The following is a 27,887-nucleotide window of genomic DNA, read 5'->3' as shown; positions in this document are numbered from 1 at the left end:
TTTCTTATTTATTTTTATCAACTATGTACAGGGTTTTATGTTACATCTTATTTTGTTAAATTATTATTGCATTTTAGTGTCATGTGTGAAGTTTTACATATAAATACAACATCAATATCATATCAGTCTTCAGTTCATGTCTTCAATGTGTTACTTGAAGATTCGGTAACACTTTAGATTAGAATAGGGAACACTTATTCACTCTTAACTACGACTTTTCCCTCAATAAATTCCTAATTTGCTGCTTATTAATAGTAAGGTAGTTGTTAAGTTTAGGTATTGGGTAGGATTAGGGATGTAGAATAAGGTCATGTAGAAAAAAACATTAATATGTGCTTAATTATTACTAATAAATGGCTAATATTCCAGTAATATGCATGCTAATAAGCAACTAGTTAAGAGACCCTAAAATAAAATGTTACCGAAGAGTCTTCGTAATTATTTGTGAAATTTACTAACAATTTTAGTGAATTCTTTTTAGAAGTAAATCCTATACCTTTTGTTTCTTACAGTACAGTACTATATTGTATTGACTGGAACATAAAAGAAAGTATTTTTGACATGCATTAGATTGATACTGATAAATAGTCAACAATTAATTTTAACATATACAGCTCTGTGATTTGTTGAAGCATGTGGGAGACCTCGAGAGAATACACCTAGTGCTCACGGCTTGCAAAGAAAGAGACGGCACAACAGCGTGAAATTCAATCTACCGTTTACACACCAAGGGTTGCTAAGCCAGTGATTACAGAGCCCAGATGTGACTTGAAAATACATCTGAAGAATTCACACACTCTGGAAATGGAAATATTTCTCTGAGAGGCCAGACAATATCACTCCCAGATGAGGTGCACTGAGATTAAAGCCTATCAAGAAGCCAAACTACAGTGTCAACAACACGCTACAGCACTGCACATTTGAATCATTTCTCCTTGATGCGATACAAAAGCAGCATTCAGGAATGTAGATGTTAAATACATACTCATTCAAGAATACAAAAGCCAGCATGAAATATGTACTCATTTTACTTTCATATTTTGAAAATCAATAAAAGTCATTGGAGGGGAAGAGCGTGCACTGATGAATCATGTACAATAAGATTTCGGGTTGACTTGAATATGTGACATCAGTATCATCAATGGTTAATGAGAAAGAGGAACTACAGTAACATGTTGCCAATACATTCTACTTTTGTTTAACACTTTTCATGTAAATGTAAACTGAATGGGCCTCTTTTTGTTAGTGAAAATAAAATATGGTAACATTTTATTTTACAGTATCCTTGTTACATGTGCTTACTATACCAATAACAATAAATTCTGCATAATTACCAGCAACTAACCTTATAAATATAAACCAAACCCTAATACAAACTATAACCTTATAGTATGTTGTTGATTAATATTACTAAGCAATTGTATAATTACACTGTGTCAAGGGCACTGCAAAATAAAGTGCAACTAAAAATATATTGTGAATATATACAGCAATATGTTCAAAGTCAAAAGTGTCCATTTTACCTGAATTTCAATTCACCTCTGAAAGAAGGTCCAGGTTTAGGGTTCTCTCGAAAACATTATTTTAAGGACCCAAATAACACTGATTCAGTTTTTCCTGTGCAAAATGCCAGGCTATTCTGAACCATAGAGAAATGTTTCTGATGTGTCACAGCAGCAAATACACTTGCACAGATCAGTGAAAAGATTTACATAAATTAAATGTTATTTACTTTTTACTTTTACTTTGATAAAACAGTCTCTATGAACAGAAATAAAGAAGTTTGTCATAATACAGTCCTTGCTAATGATGCCAAAAACAAATTGTGATCATTTAATCTCTTCCATTGAATCAGCAACAGTATCTCCATAGATTTAGGGTTAAGGATGCTTGACACTTTCATCTTAAAGGTATGCATAAACACAAATGGCAGATATAGAGATTTATAAAACAATATATGTGGCAAAATCTTGCAGAGTTCTTTTTATAAATTCCAGGTTGTGGACAATTGTAGATGCATACACATGCACTTTGTATTATGCATGGCCTCATCTGCATAAAAGTTACATATGCATAATATCAAGGCATGATACTACTTAATTTAACAGTACTAAAAATAGGAAGCTAGATGATAAACTGTACAGTAAACGTCACCTGTGTCAATAAGAGATGTTATTATAACTGATCATCATCCAGACTTACAGAAATAATGCTACATTATTAATAAAATTAATGAACAATTATATTAATCTGGATAGTGATACAATTTTCTACATTTACTGCAAACAGATTGCATTTTTAATAAAGTGAATAGGTAGTGAGCAGAATCATAAAATCAAAAAGTAAAATTACTTACATGGACAATGACACATTTTTAACCTGAAATAAAGCAAAATGATAGGCATAAAAAAGGTGGTTATACCTTTTACACATAATGCCAATTTATTGAAGATCTTTAAAACCACGATCCCCTTAGAGAGATTACACCGATCCAAACTCCCTCAACTGTATAAGCTGCCTTTTAGTTTTGTGTTAAAAGGGCAGAAAATTCCTGAACTTCATTTTAGCTGAGTTTCGCTATTTTCAGTCTAACTATTGAACATCTAGGAAGGAGAGATAGAAGCTGAATTTGGAGAGGATTACATATGTGACTTGGCCAGAAAAGGACTTTTAAAGGGATTACTGTAATGTTGTGGGAACTACACATATTTCAAAGCGGTTATAAGAATATCATAAGAGATTTCGTAGGCTGAAATCTCTAAGATGTGCTGAGGTACATCTGCAGCGCTGGGGTGAAGATGAGGATGGTCCCAAGCACAGAGACTGTGAGAAAGACCCAGAGGAAGATCCGGTCCAACACCTGAGCCACAAACTTCCAGTCCTGAACAACCTGAGAGACAAACAGACCCAAACGGAATTAAGAACATACTGTCAATAAATTGCTTTTTCACCTTAATAACAAAGCAGTTTTCATAGACTACCTCTAACACTGAATTGTCCCAGAGAGTTAGCATTAGGGGGCTTTCACACAAGATAAACTTTTACCTTAATTTGTGCTATTTTTTAATTGCACAGTTGTGCCTTTGACCACTTTCAATCTGACAAATAAAGAAATCATTATGTAAAAACAGTTTAATTCAATTTATGTTTAAAAATTTCCATGTAAGACAATACATTTATTAAATTAAACATTATTAAATGCAACATTTACATTATATTAAAAAAATAATTTCCATATTGTCTTTTTCCTTTTGCCAAATGCTTTTCTTTATTAATTTGTCAGTCAATTTGAACTAATCACGTGGTAACAGCCAGTGAGCTTTCTGAATTTTAAGACAAGTTAATGCTGTGGGGAAAAAAAGCCTAAACACCTCTCTGATGAAGTGTTCCTTCTTGATGTGTCTGGAAATGTAGTGCACTGAGTACGTGGCTTTCTCCAACAGGGCAATCCAGGCCTGGTTCTCATCTTCCTTTAAACCCCCTCGTCCTCCTCCGGCACTCTTCTGTTGCCCTCTTTTCATCCCTCTTTTTGCCTCTGGGCTCCGCAGCTCGATGTCTGGGTACTGATAACGATCAGTGTGTCCCCTCATGCAGAGCAGTCTAGGTAATCTCTGGAGGAAAAGATTTTTAACCCACGGTGCCATGGGATGGTAAGTCGCAGAAGAACGATGATGGACGTTAATGACAAAGACAGTTACAATGATAGCGAAAGTGACAAAGATCATGATAAAAAGCAGATACTCTCCTATCAGAGGAATGACTTTAGAGGAAGACGGAATGATCTCTTCAATGACGAGAAGAAAGACAGTGAGAGACACAAGAACGGAGGTGGAGAGGGAAAGCTTTTCTCCTTCATCTGAGGGGAGGTAGAAGACCAGCACGGTCAGAAACGACAGACCGAGACATGGGATGATGAGAAAGAGTGTGTAAAAGAGAGGAAGACGTTTAAGAATGAATGAATATGTGACGTAAGGATAGGAGTAAATGCCGTCACGCCGACTGCCTCTCTGGCCAGTAGCGTTGAGTATTTCCCATTCGCCATTGTCAAAGAAGTCTTTACGATCTACGTATGCGTCCACCAGGGTCAGGTCCACCATCGTGCCATCATATGTCCACGACCCAAACTTCATCGAACAGTTCTGTCTGTCGAAGGGGAAAAAGGTGACATCCATGGTACAGGCGGATTTATAGCTGGCAGGAGGAGTCCACATGATGGTACCATTAAACCTTACAATGGCTTTGGTCATTATAGAACCCTCAAATCGGCCATCAGCACTATAAGAGATGGAGAGAGGGAGACATGATATTAACAACTACATTTTTCATTTTGTTAAAGAAAACGTAAGTAGTGATTGCCCAAGCAACTGTCACAAGGTTCTGGGTGCTTGACAGGACATTGCTAAGGTGTTGTGAGTGATTATCACATTGCGACTCTATCTGTTGCTAGAGTTTCTCAGATGGGTTAGTTAAGATTGTAAACATGATCCTATGTGTGGGTTTTGCTTTTTATAAGTTGAAAAATTTTTATAAGTTGAAAAAAAGAGTTTATTTTTGTCAACCTATAATTCCCTGTCTGCTCAGATTACACTTCTCAGGCTCTTTTGAACATGTTATGGATCATTACTGTCAAAAATATTTCTAGATTATTTATATACATGTTCAGACTTTAATTCAAATATTGTCTGACACAGTGGTCCACCCCCCCCCCCCCCCCCCCATATCTGAGATGCTTCAAACATTCCTCTCCCCTAACCACATAGTTATTTCATCTTTAAAATAATATTAATTACAACACATAGGTGTAATCAAACATGAAGCATTATTACATTTTTATTAAATATTTCTATTTATTCATATATTACATTTCCTGTTTTTTAAATTCTTTCGGATATTGCTAAAGTTTGTTTCTCTTATATTTGCTCTCATGCTTCAGTTTAGTTATGTCTGGTTTTTATATTTGGATTTTAAGGGGTTTGTTTTGAGATTACTAACTCCTACCCAAAGCACAATAACTGTGGTAGCTGTTTTATTAGACAAGGTTGCTTGCAACCCTTTATCTGGAGCTCTAATAAAGTGAACACAGATGTATGAGGGAAGAGTTCAGAAGAGAGTGAAAGAAGAGCGGCACATGTATGCAGACTGAACAGCAGTTATTGTTAATACCGACTGGTCATGAGTTATTTAATAAAGTACATCTTATAACTAGGTTATTATTTTTCTTTCGTCTGGTGGAGACTGAGACACCACAGCTGCTGCAGAGCTCTTCACATTATCTATGCATGCTTACATCTTTTGTGTCATACAAATATGATTAACGAATTGACAGACTTTCAGCTGTTTCTAATCAGTAGCCATGAGTTTTAGGCATTTCTAAAAACTTTTTTACTTAAAATACAGTCGAAATCTGTCTGTATTTTATACAGTACATGACACAATGCAGATATTTGGGAGACTAAATAAAAAGTTTGTTTTTTTCTGTCTTTCAGAACAAGCATACAAAAATGAAATCAAAATACGATCACATTATTCATTAATATGTGCACCTGTATGACACTGATATGGATAAGAGGTTCTAAAAAAAATACTTCTCATAAAGGACAATGTCTGGTAGCCAGATAGTTTCTGAGGGCACTCTGATGGATGTGATTCCACCATAATCTTCTGGATTCCACTGCAGCTTATAGTCTGTCCACTCCTACAGGAAAGAGACCAATAAAGCATCAATCAGGAGAGTATTTTGGGACATACTTAAAAAAATAAATAAAGCTAAATTTCTTTGAGTTACCTGCCACAACCAGACATTTGTAGTCATTAGTTGATTCTTTACATCCTGAAAAGAAAAATGAAGAAAATACACAATAAAAGATGATAAATATCCATAGTTGCAAAATGATTTTAGTACCATACATGAGCTTGAACACATAGCATGTTTTGAATGAACCCAAATGGAATAGTTCTCCCAAAATCTCTAAAAATCTCTCACAGTTGACCTACTTGTGTCATATAGATGATTAACTCAGCTGTGCTATTTATACTTTCAGCTTAAAAGATAGTATTTTATGTCCTTTGTTTCATTAAATTGAAATTCAGACCCTGAATAGGAACTAATATACTGATACTCATCTGTTAAATAAGAATGGTGTGAAAGTCAATTGTTCCCACAGTGTTCAGTGTTCCACCACCCAATTCACCCAAAATTCACACTGTCAAGTCGTGACAAGGTGAGCACTGAATACGATGTAGTGTTGATTACAAGATATGACCATCAGGTGGCTCTGCAGGACTATCACATACAGTATAGAATGTATCTGAATCCCAAAACAATTGACTTGCTGCCTCACTGTCCAGAATAAACAGACTTCAAAGAGGCTTCTAACAAAGCACCATATTGTCAAACTGATGATCGTGGTTATGTCTAAAGTGAGCTTGCAAAGCAATATTTTCAAGACCCAGCACTTTTATTTTATAATAAGGATGATTTTAAAGGGATCGTTTGCTCAAAAATCTGTCAAATCTTCTCTGAATGGTTGGATTTACAAGTTGAGCAAACATGAACTCTACTGTGTACAGGAGATGAAACCAGCAGCATGAAACTAGATCAATTCAGGAATAATGACAAAAGCAAACTGGTCATTATCATAATAAATTTGATTTCTAATGGTACAATTTAATCTGTATGCATTTTGAGCACTTTTATTAAAGAATAGTGAAAATACTTCATGACAAAGCATTAAAGATAACATCATGCACGTCATGTTGTAATTGCATTTTAATTTTCAAACTCAAGTAGGATCTTCCAAAGAGCACTTGAACACAGCAATATTATTAGAAACATGTTCCTGTGAAATTAGTTAGTGAAATTAGGGTGAGTTCATTATACTTTCATTGTAATCACTGTAGTTCATTTGAAAACATTATGCAACTTTCAGAGCTTAAACTCCCTCCCCAGTCCAAAAAGACCATCTACTGAAATAAAGTGCTTAAAAGGCATGAAATCTGGTGCTACACTTCAGAAATCGTAAACATTATTCATGCCTATTCAGTGTTCAAACATTTGGTCTGCCTAGTCATGATGATATACAAAGGAGGGCATAAAAACTCTTCTTAAGCAGCTTTGGTTCCAGCCCAACTATAACGGTTTGTGCAGCACATTTCAGCATGGATTGGTTTGTGAACATGTTACAGTGTAAAAGAGGGCATTGCTTATTGGGACAGTTATGAAAAAAAAAAAAAAATACTATTCTGGACCTGACAAGCAAATCCTAAAACCGATTTGTTTATATAAATAATAATAATAATAATAATAATTATTATTATTATTATTATTATTATTAAGCAACAAATATAACTATTTGCAAAATGTCAAAAAAGAACAATTGAGTGCCAAGAACAGTGTTTGCCTTTCTGTTGTTGCTGTGAAGGAAGATATTATTTCATAGATCAAAAATTAAACATTTACACATCATTTAGAGTTATTAAACTCCCACTATTAAATAGAGAAAATCTGACCGCAAAATCAGCGGGAGGCATCACATGCAAATACGTTCATACAGTAAGACGTAATTACTACACACACTTCCTTGCAGTACAATATTGCATGATTTATGGACTGTTGCAGGTCTGACTCAGACTATGATTTGATTTAACTTGGGTAACTGGCACTAGCTTAAAGAAATCACAGAAGTGAAAATTCTGTAATTGTTTTTGCTTGTTCCAAACTTATCCTATTCAAATAAATATTTGAAGAATCCATATGCAGCTCTTACCATAGAGTGACAGTTCATAATGACCAAATAATGATTTTTTTTTTTTTTAATTTTAAGGAAACTTTCGCTTTCTACTCCTTATCAAATGAAATGTAGGCTAATTGCCCTCCTGGCTTTAACCTCTGCTTATTCAACATGGTAAAATTAATGAATACTTAATGATAATCATGAATAATCATTATCCACATGAACCACCAATATATGTTTGAAAGAGAAACATAGTAGGTTTTATATGGCTAATCAACATAAATAATCATGTAATAATTATAAAACAATATTTAGGACAATGTTTTTCTACGACCCAGAAATAGGGTTTAAAGAAAAATGTTCTATGGCAAAAATACTGGTAATTCTTAATTTACACACATAGTTTAGATTAGAAGATTGGGTAGTAACCCATACGGTCTAGCTGCAACAGTTCAAATATTTCAACCCACCAAACCTCAAATCCGATCTGAACATTCCACGTACACATAGGGTTGGAACGCTATACATTTTACACAAGACACAGGCCACACGGATCTTGATACTGACAAGCTATAGAGGAGAGCGAGGCAAGGTGTGACAAAGAACAGAAACATTTAAGACTTAACAATAATAATAATAATAATGTGTAAGAATCTGGAAGAGAAGATTTATGTACAGATTTGTGCCTCATTTACTCTATATATACAGCTGTTTAGCAAAATATGCATATATATTTACAAAGTACCAGGGAGAGAGTCAATAATTAGAGATGGGGAATGAATTACAGGCATGAATTACAGGACACAGGTAATAATTCCTGTGTTAGTTGTTTAGGCTTGAGATGGCATGGGGGAAAAAACTGTGTTTATGCCTAGATGTTCTAGTGCACAGAGATCTGTAGCGTCTGCCTGAGGGGAGGAGCGCAAACAGGTCGAGTCCAGGGTGAGAAGGGTCTGTGATGATGTTACCTGCCTGTTTCTTCACTCTGGAGTAGTACAAGTCTTGAAGGCTGGGCAGGTGGACACCAATGATCCTTTCTGCTGACCTAACAGTCCGCTGCAATCTTATATCTGATTTGTTGGCTGACCCAAACCATACAGTTATAGAAGAGCACAGGACCGACTCAATAACAGCAGAGTAAAACTGTGTCATGTGCGCCTGTGGCAGGTTGAACTTTTTCAGTTGACGAAGAAAGTACAATCTCTGCTGAGCCTTTTTCACGATGGAGTCGATGTGAGTATCCCACTTCAGGTCTAGGCAAGGCAAGGCAAGGCAAGTTGATTTATATAGCACATTTCATACACAGTGGTAATTCAAAGTGCTTTACATAAAAGAAAGTGAAATAGACATTAAAAAAATCAATAAAAACATGGAAATGTAAATAATAAAAACAAGGAATTTTAAAATGATATAGAAATTGACTTAAAATAAATTTAAAGAAAATGATTATACATAAAATTCATTGCAGTCAGTTCGGACACAGTTAAACAGATGAGTTTTGAGTCTTGATTTAATTGTGGCTAATGTTTTAGCACATCTGATCTCTTCTGGAAGCTGGTTCCAACTGCGGGCCGCATAATAGCTAAAAGCAGACTCCCCTTGTTTTGTGTGAACCCTTGGTATTTCTAACTGACTCGATCCTAATGATCTGAGTGGTCTGTTCGGTTTATATTCAGTGAGCATATCAGCAATATATTTAGGTCCTGGGCCATTGAGTGACTTATAAACAAGTAAAAGTACTTTAAAATAAATCCTAAATGTAACTGGAAGCCAGTGTAAGGACCTGAGGACTGGTGTGATATGCTCAGATTTTCTGGTTCTAGTCAGAATCCTGGCAGCAGCATTCTGGATGAGCTGCAGTTGTCTAATGGTCTTCTTGGGAAGGCCGGTGAGGAGACCATTACAGTAATCCACCCTGCTGGTGATAAAGGCATGAACAAGTTTCTCCAAGTCTTGACTGGAAAAAAACATCTAATTCTTGCAATGTTTTTGAGATGATAGTATGCTGATTTAGTTACTGCTTTGACATGACTACTGAAACTAAGGTCTGTCTCCAGAATCACCCCAAAATTTCTGACCAGGGAGATGGTGGCACCCAGGAACCTGAATGACTCCACTGCAGTCACAGTGCTGTTCATGATGGTGAGTGGGGGGAGAGCAGGGGGGTTTCTCCTGAAGTCCATTATCAACTCTACAGTTTTAAGCATGTTGAGCTCCAGGTTGTTGTGACAGCACTAGACAGCTAGCTGATCAACCTCCTGTCTGCAAGCAGACTCGTCACAATCCTGGATGAGGCCGATGACTGTAGTGTCAAATGCAAACTTCAGAAGTTTGACAGAGGGGTCTTTAGATGTGCAGTCGTTCGTGTAGAGGGAGAAGAGCAGTGGGGAGAGAACGCAGCCCTGAGGAGCTCCAGTGCTGATGGTGCGGGTGTTGGATGTGAGTTTTCCCAGCCTCACTAGTTGCTGCCTGTCTGTCAGGAAGCTGGTGATCCACTGACAGACGGAGGTGGGGACGGAGAGCTGTGTCAGTTTATTCTGAAGGGTGTCCGGGATGATGGTGTTGAAGGCGGAGCTGATGTCCACAAACAGGATCCTTGCATAAGTCCCTGGTTTGTCCAGATGTTGGAGGATGAAGTGCAGTCCCATGTTGACTGCATCATCCACAGACCTGTTTGCTCGGTAAGCAAACTGCAGGGGGTCCAGCAAGGGACCAGTAAAGTCATTCAGGTGAGCCAACACGAGCCTCTCAAATGACTTCATCACCACAGACGTTAACACTTTAACCTTCAACCCCATTTAGGGCCTCGCAGGTGAAAATAACCTACCTGAATTAAAATGGTAACAGTTTGTGACAAAGTGTGCTTACACAAACAAATTAGGTATCTTTGGAAAGAAGAGACTCTGGGCTTTACTATCTATCATCCAGAGTTGATAATGCTCAAAAAGATAAAAAGTTATAGACACTGACGTGCCTTGAAAAATATTTTTCCACACTGAATGTTTTTTTATTTCATATACAAATACATGAAATAAGTCCTGGAGCAATCCAGAAAAGTAATGGATCGAAAGCCATGTGTCTCATCAGTTCATATTTCAAATTTGAAGAAGATACCATGAAAAATGAGATTCCTGCAATATTTTTTCTGAAACTATTTATAGTCCCCCCACCCCCCTGTTTGAGGAAAAATAACCACCAAATGGATTGCAGAATTATACAAGCTATTTTAGTCATTATACATGTTCCTGCATAGTTTTTCAATTATAAAATAATAGACAGATTTATTTGAGCACTAAAAAATACAAAAATAATTATTTGAGTAATAAAAAAGGAAAAAAAATAGAAAAAAATGCTTTGTATATAGTATGTATACTGAAGTATTCTTCGTTATTCGTTATTACAATGATAAATATCACTGCCAGACGTGAAGTGATATTGCCAGACATGGTCATAGAGTCAGTAAACACACGCTGATGTGCTTCCATTCAGATTATAATCAAACAGATGGGCCATATAATCAATAATAGCTGATCAATGAATCACAATGATAGCCGTCATAGAGTCGCTAATAAACACGCTGATGTGCGTCCATACAGATTATAATCATGCAGACACGGCCACATTCCCCACACAATACACACACACACATATAAAAAATGTAGAAGAAAAAAAAAACAGTTTTTTATGGATAAAGCAGATCGCTAAGTTATGCCCCGCTCAGATGACAGCGTGCGTCACAGAAGCGTCACTGCCGGCAGGAGGGAGCGCCAAATTCAAATAATCTATATTCCGCTTTTCTGAGACTTTTTTTTCCGTAGACGGTCTCATTATGTTTGTAAGACCGTATTCTACAAAATCGTTTTGTTTTTTTACCACCAAGACGCTGTTTTTGAGCGTAATTTATTCCATAACGGACGCGAACAATAACTCTCTGAAGAAATGAAACGTAAACAAAGGAATATTCATCCTTATTACAACGTTATTGTTTCGCTGGACTAAAAGTGCTCGCTGGGATGTTTTTCTGTGGACCCTTACCTCTCTAACTAAACTGGGATTTCAGCAGTGGACGCGTTTGTGGCTCGTTATTACAATGATAAAGGTACGTACGGCTTTTTTACTCTGCGTGTTTGGATGTGTACTGCTTACACAAATGTAGCAAATTTGTGCCACTCATTCCTTATAAGCTTTCCATCGAAAAACAGCGATCTGTCGTCGATGCTTGAGGCTTAGACCCTCAGAATGATATAGAGTTTGACAAGATTAACTTTGTCCCGTTTCATTTATTCTATTAGAAAACAATGACACATGCAAACAAAGAGCGTTCAGTGCGAGGTCGCTCTGGTGCAGGCTAACAGGTTAAAGCAACAGGTCTGTAGTCATTAAGTTCTGTGATTTTTGGTTTCTTGGGTACAGGGATGATGGTGGAGCGTTTGAAGCAGGAGGGGAATTCACACAGCTCCAGTGATCTGTTGAAGATCAATGTGAAGATGGATGATAGCTGGACAGCACAGGCTTTGAGGCAGGCTGGAGAGACCTGGAGATCTGGGCCTTTGGCTTTCCTTATCTTCTGTTTCCTGAAGACTTTGCTTACATCTTCATAGATCTTGATTACAGGCTGAAAAACAGTAGGGGGGAGGGAGAGGGAAGGTGTTGATGGCTGTGTTGTGAGATGGTCAGAGAGGGTGTGGGGTGTCAGACCAGGCTTTTGTATTTCAAATCTGCAATAAAACGTTTTACACGTCTTCAGCCAGTTGTTGATTGGCCTCGGTACTGGGGGCAGGGGTCTTGTAACTGGTGATGGCTTTCAGGTCTTTCCACACTGATGTAGAGTATTTGCTTGAAAGCTGTTTTTTTAGCTTTTCAGAGTATTTTTTCTTTGCCACTCTTATCTCTCTATTCAGTGTGTATTTGGACTGTTTGTACAAGGCTTTGTTCCCACTCCTGTGAGCATCCTCTTTGGCCTGGCGAAGCTGTTTGAGGTTTGTACTGAACCAAGGTTTGTCGTTGTTAAATGTTAAGTAAGTCCTGGTGGGTACACACATGTCCTCACAGAAACCAATGTAGGACGTCACTGCGTCGGTGAGCTCATCCAGATCAGTAGCTGCAACCTCAAAAACACTCCAATCAGTAAGTTCAAAGCAGGCTTGTAAATCCTGCTCTGCTTCAACAGTCCATCTCTTTACAGTTTTTTTTCTACAGGCTTAGCAGATTTAAGTTTCTGCCTGTAGGCTGGTAGAAGATGAACCAAACATTGATCAGGGAGTCCCAGTGCTGCATGGGGGAAAGAGTGATATGCATCATTTAAAACAGTGTAGCAATGGTCCAGTATATTGCTGTCCCTGGTGGGGCAACGTGATGTGTTGCCTGTATTTAGGCAGTTCGCGGGTGAGATTAGCTTTATTAAAAATCACAGAGAATGATAATGAAAGAGTCCGGGTAACGCTGCTCTGTGTGTGTGATTTGGTCGGCCAACAGTTCTAGCGCGGTGCTCACACGCACATCAGGAGGAATGTACACACTCACCAGAATAAAAGAGGAAAACTCACGTGGCGAATAAAAAGGCTTGCAGTTAATAAAGAGAGCTTCCAGGTTTGGGCAGCACATCTTCTTTAGAACAGTCATGTCTGTACACAGCCTTCATTGATATAAAAACAATCCACCGCCTCTCGTTTTCCCCGACAACTCAGTGATGCAGTCTGCTCTGAACAGCTGGAAGCCCGTTAGATGAAGCACGCTGTCCGGGATAGATCCGTTCAGCCAGGTTTCCGTGAAACAAAGCGCAGAAGAATTTAAAAAATCCTTTTTTGTGCAGGTGAGGAAATGTAGTTCGTCTGATTTATTTGCAAGGGAGCAGAGATTCGCCAGGTGAATACTCGGCAGCGGAGTCCTTAAACCGTGCTGTCTGGATTTCCCTCGCTTGCGTCCCCTGGAGCGCTTGTATAGAAACACAGCTCCTCCAACTAAAATGTCCAGTCTGAATGTTCAAACGTCGGCAAAAGGTTATCTGGTGTGCTACTTCTTATGTCCAAGAGTTCTTTTCTAGTGAAGCTGATCGTAAAAATGTTGCTTAAGACAGGACAAACAAACAAAAACAGAAAAAGTACCAAGGAGCAACAAACCGAAGCAGCCATGTTCGGCACCAGTCAAGTTATTTCATGGTCAATATGAGTCATGGTGCCAGGAATATGACGGTTCATCAACAGTGAAGAACAGTAAGGAGAGACAAGGGCATAGACAGGAGCCTCGGGAGAGGAGGTGGACCACTACTGTGCTACATGGATCCAGAGAAGCAATAGAGAGAGAAGTTTCACCTGCACTAGTGAATCCACCCACTAAGAACAGAACTGTGCCTTACTGCCCATTCTGCAACAATTCAGAGCACTTCTTATGCAAATGCACAGAAGTTGTAAAACTGACAGTCTAATAAGTCTATACTAGAGTCTTATTAGAGTCACTCTGTCAGTTTAAATCTAGATTAAAGACCCATCTCTTTAACCTGGCTTACACATCATACACGATCACATTTCTATAATTCAAATCCGTTAAAGGATTGTTAGGCTGCATTAATTAGGTCAACCAGAACTGGGAACACTTCCCAAAACACCTGATGTACTTGTTACATTGTTAGAAGAATGGCATCTACGTTAATATTAGTCTGTTTCTTTCTTATTCCAAGGTCACTGTAGCCACCCAGATCCAGACTGTATCCAGATCAGATGGTGGATCAGCACCTAGAGATGACCTTTACAGCCAGGACACCTAGATGAGCCCCAGAGTCTGATTCCCAGTGAAGACCCTGTCTCCTAGACGACCATCGGGACAAGATCACAGGAACCAGATGAGTCCTTTGCACAATCCGATTCTGCTTTAGCCTAGATTTAAACTGCTGATTTTGTCTGGCCAGAGGAGAATGACACCATTTCAACAACTATTTCCCCGTTTAAATACTGTAAATTTGATATAAAGCCACCCAGCTTTATATCAAGCCGATGTAAAGCTGCTTTGACACAATTTGCATTGTTAAAAGCGCTATACAAATAATATTTACTTGACTTGACTTAGAGTACTACTCCACCATGGTAAACGCACTCTGAGCACCTATGCCATCCTGGACGATGGCTCAGAGCGGACTACGCTCTTACCAGCGACAACACACCACCTGGGCCTCAGAGGAGAACCAGAAGACCAGGGGCCTCATGTATAAACTCCAGGAAAAAGAGTGCATACGCACAGTCAAGAGCATCCGTACGCACATTTCTATGCCCATTTTGTGTATACGCTGTTTTCCACGCACGTATTTGGATTTATAAAAAATAAAACTTGGCGTAAATGTGCGCACCGTACGGATGCTCTTGACTGTGCGTAAGCATTCTTTTTCCTGGAGTGAGAAAAGTAATGAAGTAAACAAGGATTTAAAACTCTGTTTTCCATTTCAATATACACATTTACATTAAATATTCCCCTCTCATTAATGGAGATAAGCACTGACATTAGCCTGCATAAAGTCATTACACAGGAGTTAAAACAAAATTATATGAATTTAGACATTTGTAGTGAGTGCGTTTGATCACATTTCCTGTGGTATGCTATGTTTTAATAACAGCGAGTGCTATAATAATTCATATTTATACTAAACTGCAGATCTCATGTTATGAGAATTTTTTTAGCAAGAACAATGATCAATGATGCGCACTTACTTAGGTTGCGTTCACATCTGTAGTTTGGTTCATTTGGTCCAGACCAAAGGCCAAAAATTATAGATTGTAGCTATTTTTAGCCGTTTTGGTTCCTTTTCACACCACACTGTTTGCTCTGGTCCGAACCAGCTGAAACGAACCAATATCCAGTCACGTGACAACATTCACTTCACTTGTTGGCTAGATGTGTCTTTGAACACATTCCCTAAACTGCTTTTCGATTGGTCAGAAAGAGCGTGCGGGAAAATTCCAATGGTGCTCCCGAAAGTAAACAAAGACAGGATTAAAATGCAGCAGACAGCACACTACTATTATACTATTATTACAAATTTCTATGAGGCTTCCGCACCTCCTCACAACCCCAAGTTTGTCCGCAACCTGCCATGCTAAACTGCAAACTGTCAACAAACACTTCCTCATCCCATAATGCACAGCGCAGCTGACTACGGCAGCTGGTTTAGTCCAAAAATGCAGTTCTTTTTGCAGTTGGGTCTGTTTGAGGTTGAATTGTGTTCTCACCACAAACGAACCGCTCCAGGGTTCGTTTGAAAGCGTGCCGAGACCACCTCTTCAAGGAGGTCTCGGTACGCTTGTTTGGTCCGCTTTTGGTGCGCACCCGAGTGCGATTGCTGCATTTTCACTTCATTACTTCATAGAAAACCCTGAATCCGCTCTTGGCCTCAGCTGGCACTGTTCAACAGATATCTTAAGATACAAACATCGCCCTGTGAGTTATGATGCTCCTACCATGATGAACATCTACAAGGTATTAGCCAGCCATTACGATCCTCTCGGCTTTATCCTGCCATACACTACCCATGCCAAAATACTAGTGAGACAACTTTGGGACAAACACAGAGATTGGGACGACCCCCGACTGCCACAGGATTTGATACAAGCCTGGAGAGATTGGGAAGGAGAGTTAAAATTCCTGCAGAGGATCACCTTTCCCCGCGCATACGTACCTCCTGCTATGGATGAGAGAATAATTACTCATGAGATACACGTGTTCTTCGATGTCTCTGAACAATCCTATGGAGCTGTCACTTACCTGAGGACAGCTGACACTCAGGGTCAGCCTTATCTCTCCTTCATTGTAGCCCGTTCAAGAATTGCACCTAAACGACTGCACTCAATGCCCAGACTGAAGCTCTGTGCTGCCCTCACTGGAGCCCAACTCAGTAGATTGCTAGAACGAGAGCTTACCCTGCCAATCAGCCGAACTACCCTCTGTACCAACTCAACCACGGTCTTGTCCTGGTTACACTCCGAGTCCTGTCAATTTAAGGTTTTCGTTGGCACTCGAGTGGCAGAAATTCAGGACCTCACTGATCGACTTTCATGGCAATATGTCGACTCAGCGAAAAATCCTGCGGATGACCTCACCAGAGGTCAAACTAGAAGAATTGGCTGAGCCTAACCGGTGGAACCATGGACCACTCTTTCTTCTTCAAAGCCCAGACAAATGGCCGACCCCACCAACAACAGTAGTGGACGAGTGTCACACAGAACTTCGCAAGTCTATATTCTGTGGAGTCACTACGACCATACCTGACAAGGAGCGTTACCTACCAGACGTGCATCAGTACACCACTTGGAGGAAACTTGTAGAGGCAACCGTACAGAAGCTTCAAGGGGCGGCATGTAACAGTAAAGCTCTTAGCGCTGATGACTACTGTACAGCCAAGATTCTTATCCTGAGAAGGCCACTACAGGATACTTTCACAGAGGAGCTCAGCCTACTGCGAAATGAGAAACCAGTCCAACAAAATAGCCGTCTACTTACGTTGTCTCTAGAACTGGACAAGACAGATGAACTTATTAAGGTTGGTGGCAGATTGCGACGATCTGAAGACTTAGACCCAGCTGCTGTGCATCCTTTCATCTTGGATCACTGCCATCCCACTAGTAAGCTTCTAATTCAAGACTACGATTCTCAACTCACCCCCCCCCCCCCCCCCCCGAGAGGCAATTCAACGTTGTCAGCATACCTGCACAGATTGTCGAAGGTGGAAATCAAGCCCTCAATTCCGAAGATGGCAGACTTACCTATAGCATGCCTACGACTTTACAAGCCAGCATTTTACTTGATAGGGATGGACTTTTTTGGGCCCTTTGTAGTCAAGGTGGGCAGGCGCACCGAGAAGAGGTGGGGAATCATATTTAAAGGCCTTACAACCAGATATGTACATCTAGAGATCCTCACCAATATGAATGCCGACTCCTTAATGGCCTTGAGGAAGTTCATCACCAGAAGAGGGACACCAGCTGAGTTGTTCTCCGACCAGGGAACAAATTTCTGGGGAGGAGAAAGAGACATGCGAGAGGTTCTTACGGAACTGTCCCCAGAACTCCAACTCCAGCATGCCAAACATAAGATACAGTTTCACTTCAAACCACCTGGCGCACCCCACTTCAGCGGAACGTGGGAAAGGGACATTTGATCTGTGATCTGTCAAGCTGTCCCAGAGGAAGTGCTCCATACTGTTCTCCTGGAAGTAGAAGGCATGTTGAATGATAAAACATTAGGATATGTATCCTCTGACCCTAAGGACCTTGATCCAGTGACTCTAAATGTTCTACTGATGGGGCGGCGGGACGGATCCCTGCCCCAAGTAGTGTACCCCAAATACTCCTGAGCAGGCGCCAATGGAGACATTCCCAAATTCTGGCTGACCAGTTATGTTCTAGTTTCATTAAGAACTATATCCTAAATCTACAGTCCCACAGGAAATGGTACTCCACCTCTACAGATATAACCCCAGGATCTGTGGTACTGATGGTGGACCCTCAACTGGCCTATCAGAGGTGTCACCAAAGTTTACCCCAGTGCTGATGGACACATAAGGATGGTAGACGTAAAGATCAATGACAGAACTTACATGAGACCTGTAGCCAGGCTGATTGTTCTCTCAGAGGTTCAAGACGAAGATGAGAACTGTTCCCAAGTACTGTACTAAGCACTTATTCAGGAAATATATGTGCTCCACGCATTTGGGGGCGGCTGTAAGAAAGGTAGCGCAGATAACCAAACAATCACATATGCGCAACTCTGGTGCAGACTGACGCGCTTCAATCTAAGCGCACACAATAAGCAATGATCAGCGCTCTGCTATGCTCAGAGACGTGCAAGAAAGAGAAGCGAGTGCAGTACATGGGGCTATGCGGATTAGATTATTCCCACTGTTCAGGTATTATATTGTGTGCGTCAATGCCATATAAACCACACACACACATAATAACGCCAACTGAAAGATTGTTTGCCCATGCCTACTTCAACTGTTCATTAAATACCCTTAATTCAGCAATTGGTCTGGTTCCAGTGTCCTGACCGACACCCGGGAATGATCACCACACAAACTAAGACCCGGCAATAGAACTTAAATACAGTCCTCCTAAGTCTCACTAAGACCAACTAAGGATCAGCTTAAACCAGCTCAAACAAGCTACCAGCTTCAAAACATACCAAACCAGTAAATGCTGTTTTTTTCAACAGATTGTACATCTATGATGTGAATCTCCTGTTCCACCACATCCCAAAGATCTAGTGACTGTGGAGGCCATTTGAGTATAGTTAACTCACTGTCAAATTCAAGAAACCAGTTTGTGATGATTTGAACTTTGTGACAATGGTGTGTTATCCCTCTGGAAGTAGCCATCAAAAGATGTGTACACTGTGGTCATGAAGGGATGGACATGTTCAGCAACAATATTTAGGAAGGTTGAGGCATTTAAACAATGTGCAATTGGTACTAAGAGGCCCAAAGTGTGCCAACTGCCAAGCAAAAATTCCTCACACCATTACAACAGCCTGAACTGTTGCTACAAATTACTCATCAGATCAGACAACCTTTTACCAATCTTCTATTGTCCAATTTTGGTGAGCCTGTGGAAACTGTACCCTCAGTTTCCTGTTCTAAGCTGACAGAAGTGGCACCCAGTGTGGTTTCTGCTTTATCCCCATCTGCTTTAAGGTTCGACATATTGTGCATTCAGAGATTATCTTCGGTGTACCTCTGTTGTAACGAGTAGTTATTTAAATTACTGTTGCCTTTCTATGAGGTCAAACCAGTCTGGCCATCCTCCTTTGACATCTGGCATCAAAAAGGCATTTTCACCCACAGAATTGTTACTTTTCTTTTTTGGACCATTCTCTGTAAACCCTAGAGATGGTTGTGCATGAAAATCCTAGTTGATCAACAGTTTTTGAAATACCCAGACCAGCCCATCTGGCATCAACAATCATGCCATATTCAAAATAAATAAAATCACATTCTTCCCCCATTCTGTCCTTTAGTGTGACCATGTCTACATGCCTAAATTCATTGAGTTGCTGCAATTCATTTATATTAACAAGCAGTTGAATAGGCGTACCTAAAGTGTCTGGTGAGTGTACAGCATATTAAATGTTATATTTTACACATAAATGTGCGTCGAAGGCTTAGTTAATCCAAAACTTCACCATTTACTCATCTTTGTTTCATTCCAAACCTGTATCATGCTGGTCTGGAACAATATTTTGAAAAATGTTTTTGTCCATATAATGGATGTAAATGGTAACCAAACTCTTTGAGGATGAGTAAATGATGACAGAATTTTTATTTTTGAGAGAACTCTCCCTTTAATACTATAATATATTATACGTCATGTTGAAGTATGAATATACAGAATAATAATAATAACCAAAAAACCTAATATAAGCATTGAAGGCTAATGCCTCATGATGCCTACATGAGCACTACATTACATCTCAACATGCACATTTGCTAGCTGCTAGGCCATGGCTCTGGCAGTCATAGTTATTTTTCATGAACTCAGTAATAAGTAAAAAGGAAAAAACTATTTATGATGGCATACACATTTACATATTTTAGGGTTTATTAGGTAAGCTTTGCAGTTCAGATGTTGGTGAGACCTTGGATTAATAAAATGTCAGTGTATTAGTTACATTATTGACTTTTAATTATGTTTGACTACAGCCTAAACGGTGTCTCCTAAATAATCATCTTCAAATTGGTAAAGCATTTTGGAATTGCAGCATGACATAATAAAAGTGTTTCTAGTACCTAATATCACACACACACACTGGTTTCCATGTTTTATGGGGACATTCCATAGACATAACGTTTTTTTTACTGTACAAACTATATTTTTATATAACACTTACCCTAACCCTCCTCCTCACATAAAACATTTAGCATTTTTAGATTTAAAAACAACAACAAAAAAACTCATTATGTATGATTTATAAGCTGTTTTCCTCATGGGGACCAAAAAATGTTCCCACAAGGTCAACATTCACACTCACACACACACAAACAAACACGCATTTTCAATCAGGGACATGAATGCTCAGCATCAGCAGGATCAATACAGTGGGTCATAAGTAAAGAGGAGAACAGAGAAAGAGATAATTAATTGGATACAGAGACTATAGTAAAGTGCGATACAGCAAGTTGTCATGATGATGTTGGTTAAATTATGGTTGCCATTCTCATATCCTTCCTAGACTTAGCAGTTCTGTTCTATAATAAGAGAGAAAACAGGCTTGTCCTTAAAAGTTGCAACCAACTTCAGCATAGTGATATAGAAGCCCATTTCTGCCACTGAATAAAAAATAAAAACAGTAATTGCGACTTTCTCACGATTTGTACATTTTTCTCGCAATTGCGAGTTTACATCCTGCAATTCTGACTTTTTCTCAGAATTGCGTGAAATAAACTTGCTATTGCGAGTTACAGCTAAAATCTGAAATGTGAGGTATAAACTCGCAACTGTGACTTCTCAGAATTGCAATTTTAGATCTCACAATTCTGACTTTATAACACAATTGCAATTCTGTTAAAACGAGTTTATATCACAATTCAGAGAAAAAAATTGTAAGAATTGCGAGTTTGCAACTCACAATTCTACAAAAAGTCAGAATTGCGAGATATAAACTCGCAATTCCAAGAAAAAACTCAGAATTGTGAGTTAAAGTCGCAATTAGCTTTTTTTATACATTTTTTTATTCAGTGGCGGAAACGGGCATCCATATAGTGACATATGGATTTTGAACCCGTTTTGACTATGTGCAGATGCATCTTGGCTGTGCAACAACAATAGACAAAAACAGTTGGCACATAAAATACATACAGGAAAATCCACTTCACTTTTTGAACGTTAGCCATGCAGAGTTTTTTCTCAACAGCAAAGCAACTGACAGCATTTAGACAGCCGTTTTTAAGAAGCTTTTGAAGAAGTCATTAGTCTAAGGATTCACATACTTTTTCCTCCCTGCCTTTTGCATTTTTACACACTGTGTTTAGTAAAGACATTTGTTTAGGGCGTTACATAACTTCTGAAGATCAGATGTTGCAGTGCAAATGTGCATTTGTCTCACCACATCCACCAGCTGCGAGATCTTCAGACCGAAGCGAACGGTAATCGTGTCGTTGGCGTGAAGGATAGGTCTCACATACTTCTGATAGCCCCGAAAAAGATTCCTCAACAATGTGTCCTCCATCTCAGCTAGTGAGACAAACTCTTCAGGAGCTAGAGAGAGAGGGTGGATTAATTTTAGAACAATTAAAAGGAACTAAAATGACGACATAGCCTCAGGTGGCATGTGGTGATAAGGTAACGCATAATCTAAAGCTTCCATGCTGATTACCAGTATTGTATAGGCCTATACATACACATATCTGTCTGGTTATGTAGGAAGTATATCCATGTTGGATTTGTCATCAAGAGAAATCACACATTCAATTCAGAAACACTCTCCCACGAGTGTTAGATGAGCACAGTCATGAAGTGACAGCTGGCCCATGTTCCTCAGAGCTCCTTCTGCTGACGCAACCATTGCCATGACGTGATGACCTCAGACAAGCGCACTACACAGAGCATCAGGAGAACAAGATGAGCCCACGACTACACACACATACACACTCTAGCATTAATGATTACAGTCTCACAAACACACACACACACACACACACACTGACTGAACTATGGAGCACAAAATGTATTAAAAATAAATAATTTTCTAGTATTATAAATAGATGCCTTTAAAAAAAATCTTAAATCAATGTAATTCATGAAATTCAATGAAATAGCAAATAGTAAAATGCTAAATAATTTTAAATCTAACATTTAAAGAGTTGAAATGAAAAATCTGTCATCATTTATAAATGGCATTCCAAAGCCATTGTACAAAGAGATTTGCTCTTGGGCGTCCCTCAGTATGTGTTTTTATAAATGTTTATAAGTGAATAAAAACCTAAATTAAAACCAAAATCTGTTCATCATTTAAGTGATCATGTTTTTAGGTACTTGTTGAAGCTTAAAAATATTGATTACATACTTTCTATTTATATAAAAAATATGTGAGGATTTAAAAAAAACACAATTAATAGGCTATTAAAATCTGTGTTTCAAAGATGAAGGATAGCTTATTTACTTTGGCACAATGAGAGTAAATAATAACAATTTTAATTTTAGTGTTAACTATCCCTGTAAATAGTATTTTCATAAAGCATTTACAAGCTGCTCTTCTTTATCTTTTGTCAATATATTTATCTGCAAAAGCTTTTCTTTATTCTTTCTTTAAAATGATCAACACTCCAATGATACATGCTACACATTGACTTTCGATTTACAAGTAAATAAATATGTCTGCACTATTTCAGCTATGGATATGTAACAGATAAAATAGGCATTTACAAAAATAGTTTGTTTTCATGGAATATGTATTTCTGACTGGTTGAGATGGATAATAATAAAACTTGTAATTCTCAGCATAATTGTAATATTCAGAGTACTTCCAGAACATTCATGCATGCACTCACTGGAAGTTCTTCATTCCATTATACAGTATAATTCATAATTCTATTATAGCTAATTATAACTATGATGGTCCCAGTCCTGTATATTCCAGACATGCTAAAATATACAATATCCCAACAGCTAACGTATATTTAATATCATGTATATAATGTAATTTTATATAATTTTACATTTTATAATATAAATTTAATATGTAAATCTACATGTCAATGATTATATGATCTATTGGAAGGGTAACACAGAATTAATTTTCTTAATAAAATAACGTCACAGGCCTGTTAATTATGCAGAAAGACACACCAGAGGTCATGCTATGTTGTAAATATAAGTGTTCTGCCTAATTGGCTTTTATGATTATTCGAAACCTACTCTGTCCATTCTTTTACCCTTTCTCTTCCTCCTTGGTTTTGTCTTTCTCCATTTACACATGCCCTTTCCTGATATGCCCTTGCAAGTTTATAAATGCATCAGTTTATAAATGTAGGTAGGTTCCATTAAATAAAAATTAAGTGTGCATTTGGGGGTTGGGGTTATCCATAAATGTCCTCTGTAAGGTACCCTCCATCATTAATGGCATAGCAATCTGTGCTCCACCACATTAATGACATTTTTACAGGATGTTACGCCTATCGTTGCTGAACGACCAGCATCACTTCCTTTCTAATCACAGTCTGTCATGCCCTGGCAAAAGGTTTCTCAGCCTATCTTTGAGAAGCTGTTTTTCCAGCTCAGCAAGGCTGTGGGTCTTGCAACAGCAAGTATATGAAATGACATCATAAATAAAGATGCAGGGCAGGTCATCTCGCCTGGGTTTACGATTCAACCAACCAGGGAGTGGACAAGGACGTGTAAATCAAAAGACAAGAGGGAGGAGGGGGTGCAAGAGAGTGTGAAAAACCGTGTATTTGCATATGCATTATGAAGTGTGTACATGCTTATTTCAAGGTAAAAACGGTTTAATGTTTTGTGAGAAAAAGTTGATGGTTCTTTTTTTGTTTATTGTGTTAATGAGTTCTTTTTCTCCTCAATGGAAGTTAGATTTCGGTCAATTGCATCAGGATGTTCAAAGCCACTTTAATGTACTCAAGCATGCTGCAATTCATAGTAAAAAAACAGACTCGCTATGAATAACCCTCTCGATCCAAGGACATCTGCATTCATCTGTTGCTACACTGAAAATAATGTTATTTCCTTCTTCTGTATAAAATAAAATATCATGAAAACCTTGGGAGTTATTTGCATATAGATGGACAAAGTTCACAGACATGACCTCATTAGTCACTGGCCACAAATGTCCTCTTGTCTTCCCCGACAGCAAAACATCTGGTCTGGTCTTTTAAGGGTAAATTTTAGGGTTGAATCAAAAGCCAAGAGTCAAATAAGCATATTCATGGCATTACAGATATGCTTTCAGTCAAAGTATCCTGCTTTGACGTTTTTAGAACCATTTTGTATAAATGCAGCAGGAATGGACAAACTTAGTATCAAGTAATTTTTAATTGCGATATGGCTGGTTATGAATTGTACAAAAATAACATCACACTCACCATCAAGCTGTTAGGCTATACTGAATATCAGCATGGAATATTATTCAGCATATGGCCATGCTGATATTCAAGATCGCAAATATAATAGTGGCTGTATAGGCCTTGTGTTACAGATATAAAAAAAAGAAAAAAAATCAAATAAAAAAAAAAATTTTACAACAGGACTGCAATTCGGTGAACCAATGAATGAATTTAGTTTGACAGCAATTTCCCCTTGATTAAACAATTTCAATGAACAGAGGGAGGAAGAGAAAAGATGTCAAGTATTTCACTCCAGAGTGTTGCTGACAGACAAAATAAATGAAAATCCAGTCCAGCAGCTCCATTTTTGGATTAAAGCTGCAGATGAAGGCTTTCATTGCCTCTACATTGATAAGAACCCCCATCTCTTCACTTTTACACTCTGCCAAACAAAACAGGTTCTTGCATTAGTGCTTCAGTGTGATACTATTGACACAAAGTGTTGGTGTCTGTTAATTTTATTAATTATTTTTTTGTTACAAAGCTGATCCTAAATAACACATCTAAAGGGTGGAAAACCAGTAAAAGTGTATGGTAAAATTATGGGATGCGTGACTGAACAGGTCAAGCAAAACATTAACACCCAGAGACCCAGCTGAGGGCGCTAGAAGCCAAGCAATAAGCGTAAATTAAACGAGACGAATTTCTTTTGTATCGTTCATTTGTTGCAAGGTTCAAAGCACAAGATAAAACGTCTGATAATGTTTGAATGCACTTGGCTTCATTCTGAACATTTATGAATTAGTCTAATTTAAAATTTAAGGTCACATATAGGCTATTGGAGCCGAAAGCACTTGCATCATTTTAATAACGGACTATGTAATAAGTAAAACGGAGCAATGATATATGAAGCCACACACGGAGAAACGCAAGAAAACTCTTAAAGGTGATTAGTTTCAAGTGCAGCAGGTTACTCACCCTCTATCGTTGCATAGGCAACTGCCATTACGAGCATAAGACCGGAGATTTGTAACTTCATGCTGTCTTTCCCGGCTCCAGTTCCTTCATTCAATGAAATTATTTCATGCTGTTTGAACAGTGAGTCTCTGTCATCGATAAAAGGGGGTATTCTCTTTTTTTATTCATACGCCAGGACACCGAGCAGTTTCGTAAAACGATCAGATGTAGCTACTGCAACCTGCTGTGTGATAAAGCTATAAATTAATCATGAACGGAGTGGGGGTTTCAGGCTGCTCCGTCCGAGGCGAACACAAGAGGAAGATGCTTTCGCTCCCCCTCGTGATGTTGAGAAAGATGCCATTCATTCGCCGAGCAGCTGCAGCGGAGCAGAGAGAAAAACAGAGCGCTCGAGAACGTAAGGGGAGGGGATAAACAAACCAACATCTCAAGACGAAAATAACCTACCTTATTTGAAGACTGGCGTGGTTGCTTCAGGAGCCACAGTTTAGTGACATCAAGTGGCGACAATTTCACTAACCCTTATTCCTTGCCTGCAAACGTGTAGAGCCCTTTTCTATTATTTAGCCTATATTTTATAGACTTTTTATTGTGCCCCTCGACCACCCCATTGTGGGCGCATATCCCGCTCCTTCGTTCACGAGTTCACCCTTACATCTAATCTGATAGCAAATATTAAGCATATTTTGACGTGCTGTCCCGGTGTTGTGCCTATTTTCGACTCCCTGCCAAATTATTACCCCCCTCGTTGAAATCGCTACCTGATTGCCTAATCCTAACCCCACCCCTAATCCTAACCCCTCCCCCACACCTAACCCTAAACCTAGCTATACTAGGGGGGTAATAATCTGGCGGGGGTCAGAATTCGGCACTACACCGGGGGAGGGCTCCGATCCAGAATATGGCCCGAGCCCAGAGAACTCCCCCTATCCCTAATAAAAATAGATTAGGGGTGGAGGAGGGATGACTGACGGAAAACTGTCATTGGACAGAGGTAGGTAGGCTGCACATGGTTATCTAAACGAGTTGCACCTGTGCCAAATTAGTTGATTATCTGATCGTGCTCCTCCCGAACCTTGTTAATAAAACATCGAGTGGAATAGGCTATAACAAGGTCACGTGCTATCGGAAATTTTATATTTTCCACTTATGAATTCGTGATTACGTACGAGCTTCAAGTGCTTTAATGTCGGAAAGAAAAAAAATGTAGCATCCCATTGGTTGACAATCATAAACATTCACCGCGCTGACAATTCTGGAATTTCGGTCAAATATTTCACTGCTTATAAAACATACAATATGCTTCGAATGATCGTTCATATCTAGCCTATAAATGCACTACTTTAGCGACAAGATGTAGTTGTTGTGAGAACAGCATAACAGCACCAATGGGTGTCCCCTCCATGTTTAAAGTTTATGACCCGCCCAACTCGGAAAGTCTGGTATCAAAATTATTACCCAATTTCCCAGTAGTAAATACGACTTGAGAGGCCGTTCACATACAATTTCCGATTAGGAAGCTCATATTTACTATAATTCCGATAGCACGTGAAGGCAGCATAAGACCAATGTTATTTCCTTTATAGCCTAAATTCTTTGGGTTGCTTTGTACAAAGTGTTACCACAATTTGGTTGAAGGTGACAGTCTTCACCGTGCCTTAAGTTGTGTCCTAATACACTATCTTTTGTATTTGGAATGCTGAATATGCCTTCATTATACATTTACTGTAAACTGTAGTATTGGGTATATATTTGCTGTATACTAACTCACCATATTGTCAGTAAACTCAATTCATTACGGTAAATTATGATTTAGTCAGTTTGCAGAAAAGGAGTATGTCTGAATAATAACACCTGACTAAAAATAGCGAAAGGAAAAGAAAATTACAGTAATTCTTTAAGAATAATTATTTTATATTCTGCCATCAAGTTTAGATTTTTCCTCATAATGCGATTAAGGCAGTACGTGAAGCTAATGCAAACAGAATACTGTGATTATGTTAATGTGATCATGCTCATAATTAGAATAGCCCTATCCGTATTAAAATATGCAGTGTACTGACAAAGTGTGCATGTGCTGCTGCAGATGGAAGGCGTGTGATGTTAAAAATATGCTGGGATAGAAAAAGCCAGATATTATGTAAAAC

The 27,887-nt window shown here is 38.7% G+C and overlaps 1 protein-coding gene across 1 annotated transcript; it reads right to left on the bottom strand.

The window, feature by feature from the left end:
* Window positions 1–702: 702 nt before the first annotated feature.
* Window positions 703–26,398, bottom strand: LOC306873355 (neuronal acetylcholine receptor subunit non-alpha-3). The gene is made up of 7 exons (XM_079422592.1): window positions 26,188–26,398; window positions 25,741–26,098; window positions 21,813–21,964; window positions 5,786–5,830; window positions 5,586–5,695; window positions 3,372–4,275; window positions 703–2,890 (listed from the first exon to the last, which is right to left on the bottom strand). Exons 2-7 carry the CDS (start codon window positions 25,799–25,801, stop codon window positions 2,759–2,761), a joined length of 1,404 nt encoding a protein of 467 aa, XP_079278718.1. The 5' UTR covers window positions 25,802–26,098; window positions 26,188–26,398; the 3' UTR covers window positions 703–2,758.
* Between the last annotated feature and the right edge of the window lie 1,489 nt (window positions 26,399–27,887).

Source organism: Barbus barbus, assembly GCF_936440315.1.
Source record: "Barbus barbus genome assembly, chromosome: 8".
Lineage (NCBI taxonomy): Eukaryota > Metazoa > Chordata > Actinopteri > Cypriniformes > Cyprinidae > Barbus > Barbus barbus.
Note: the sequence above shows the minus strand (reverse complement) of the source record. Positions and strands in the feature narration are given on the sequence as shown.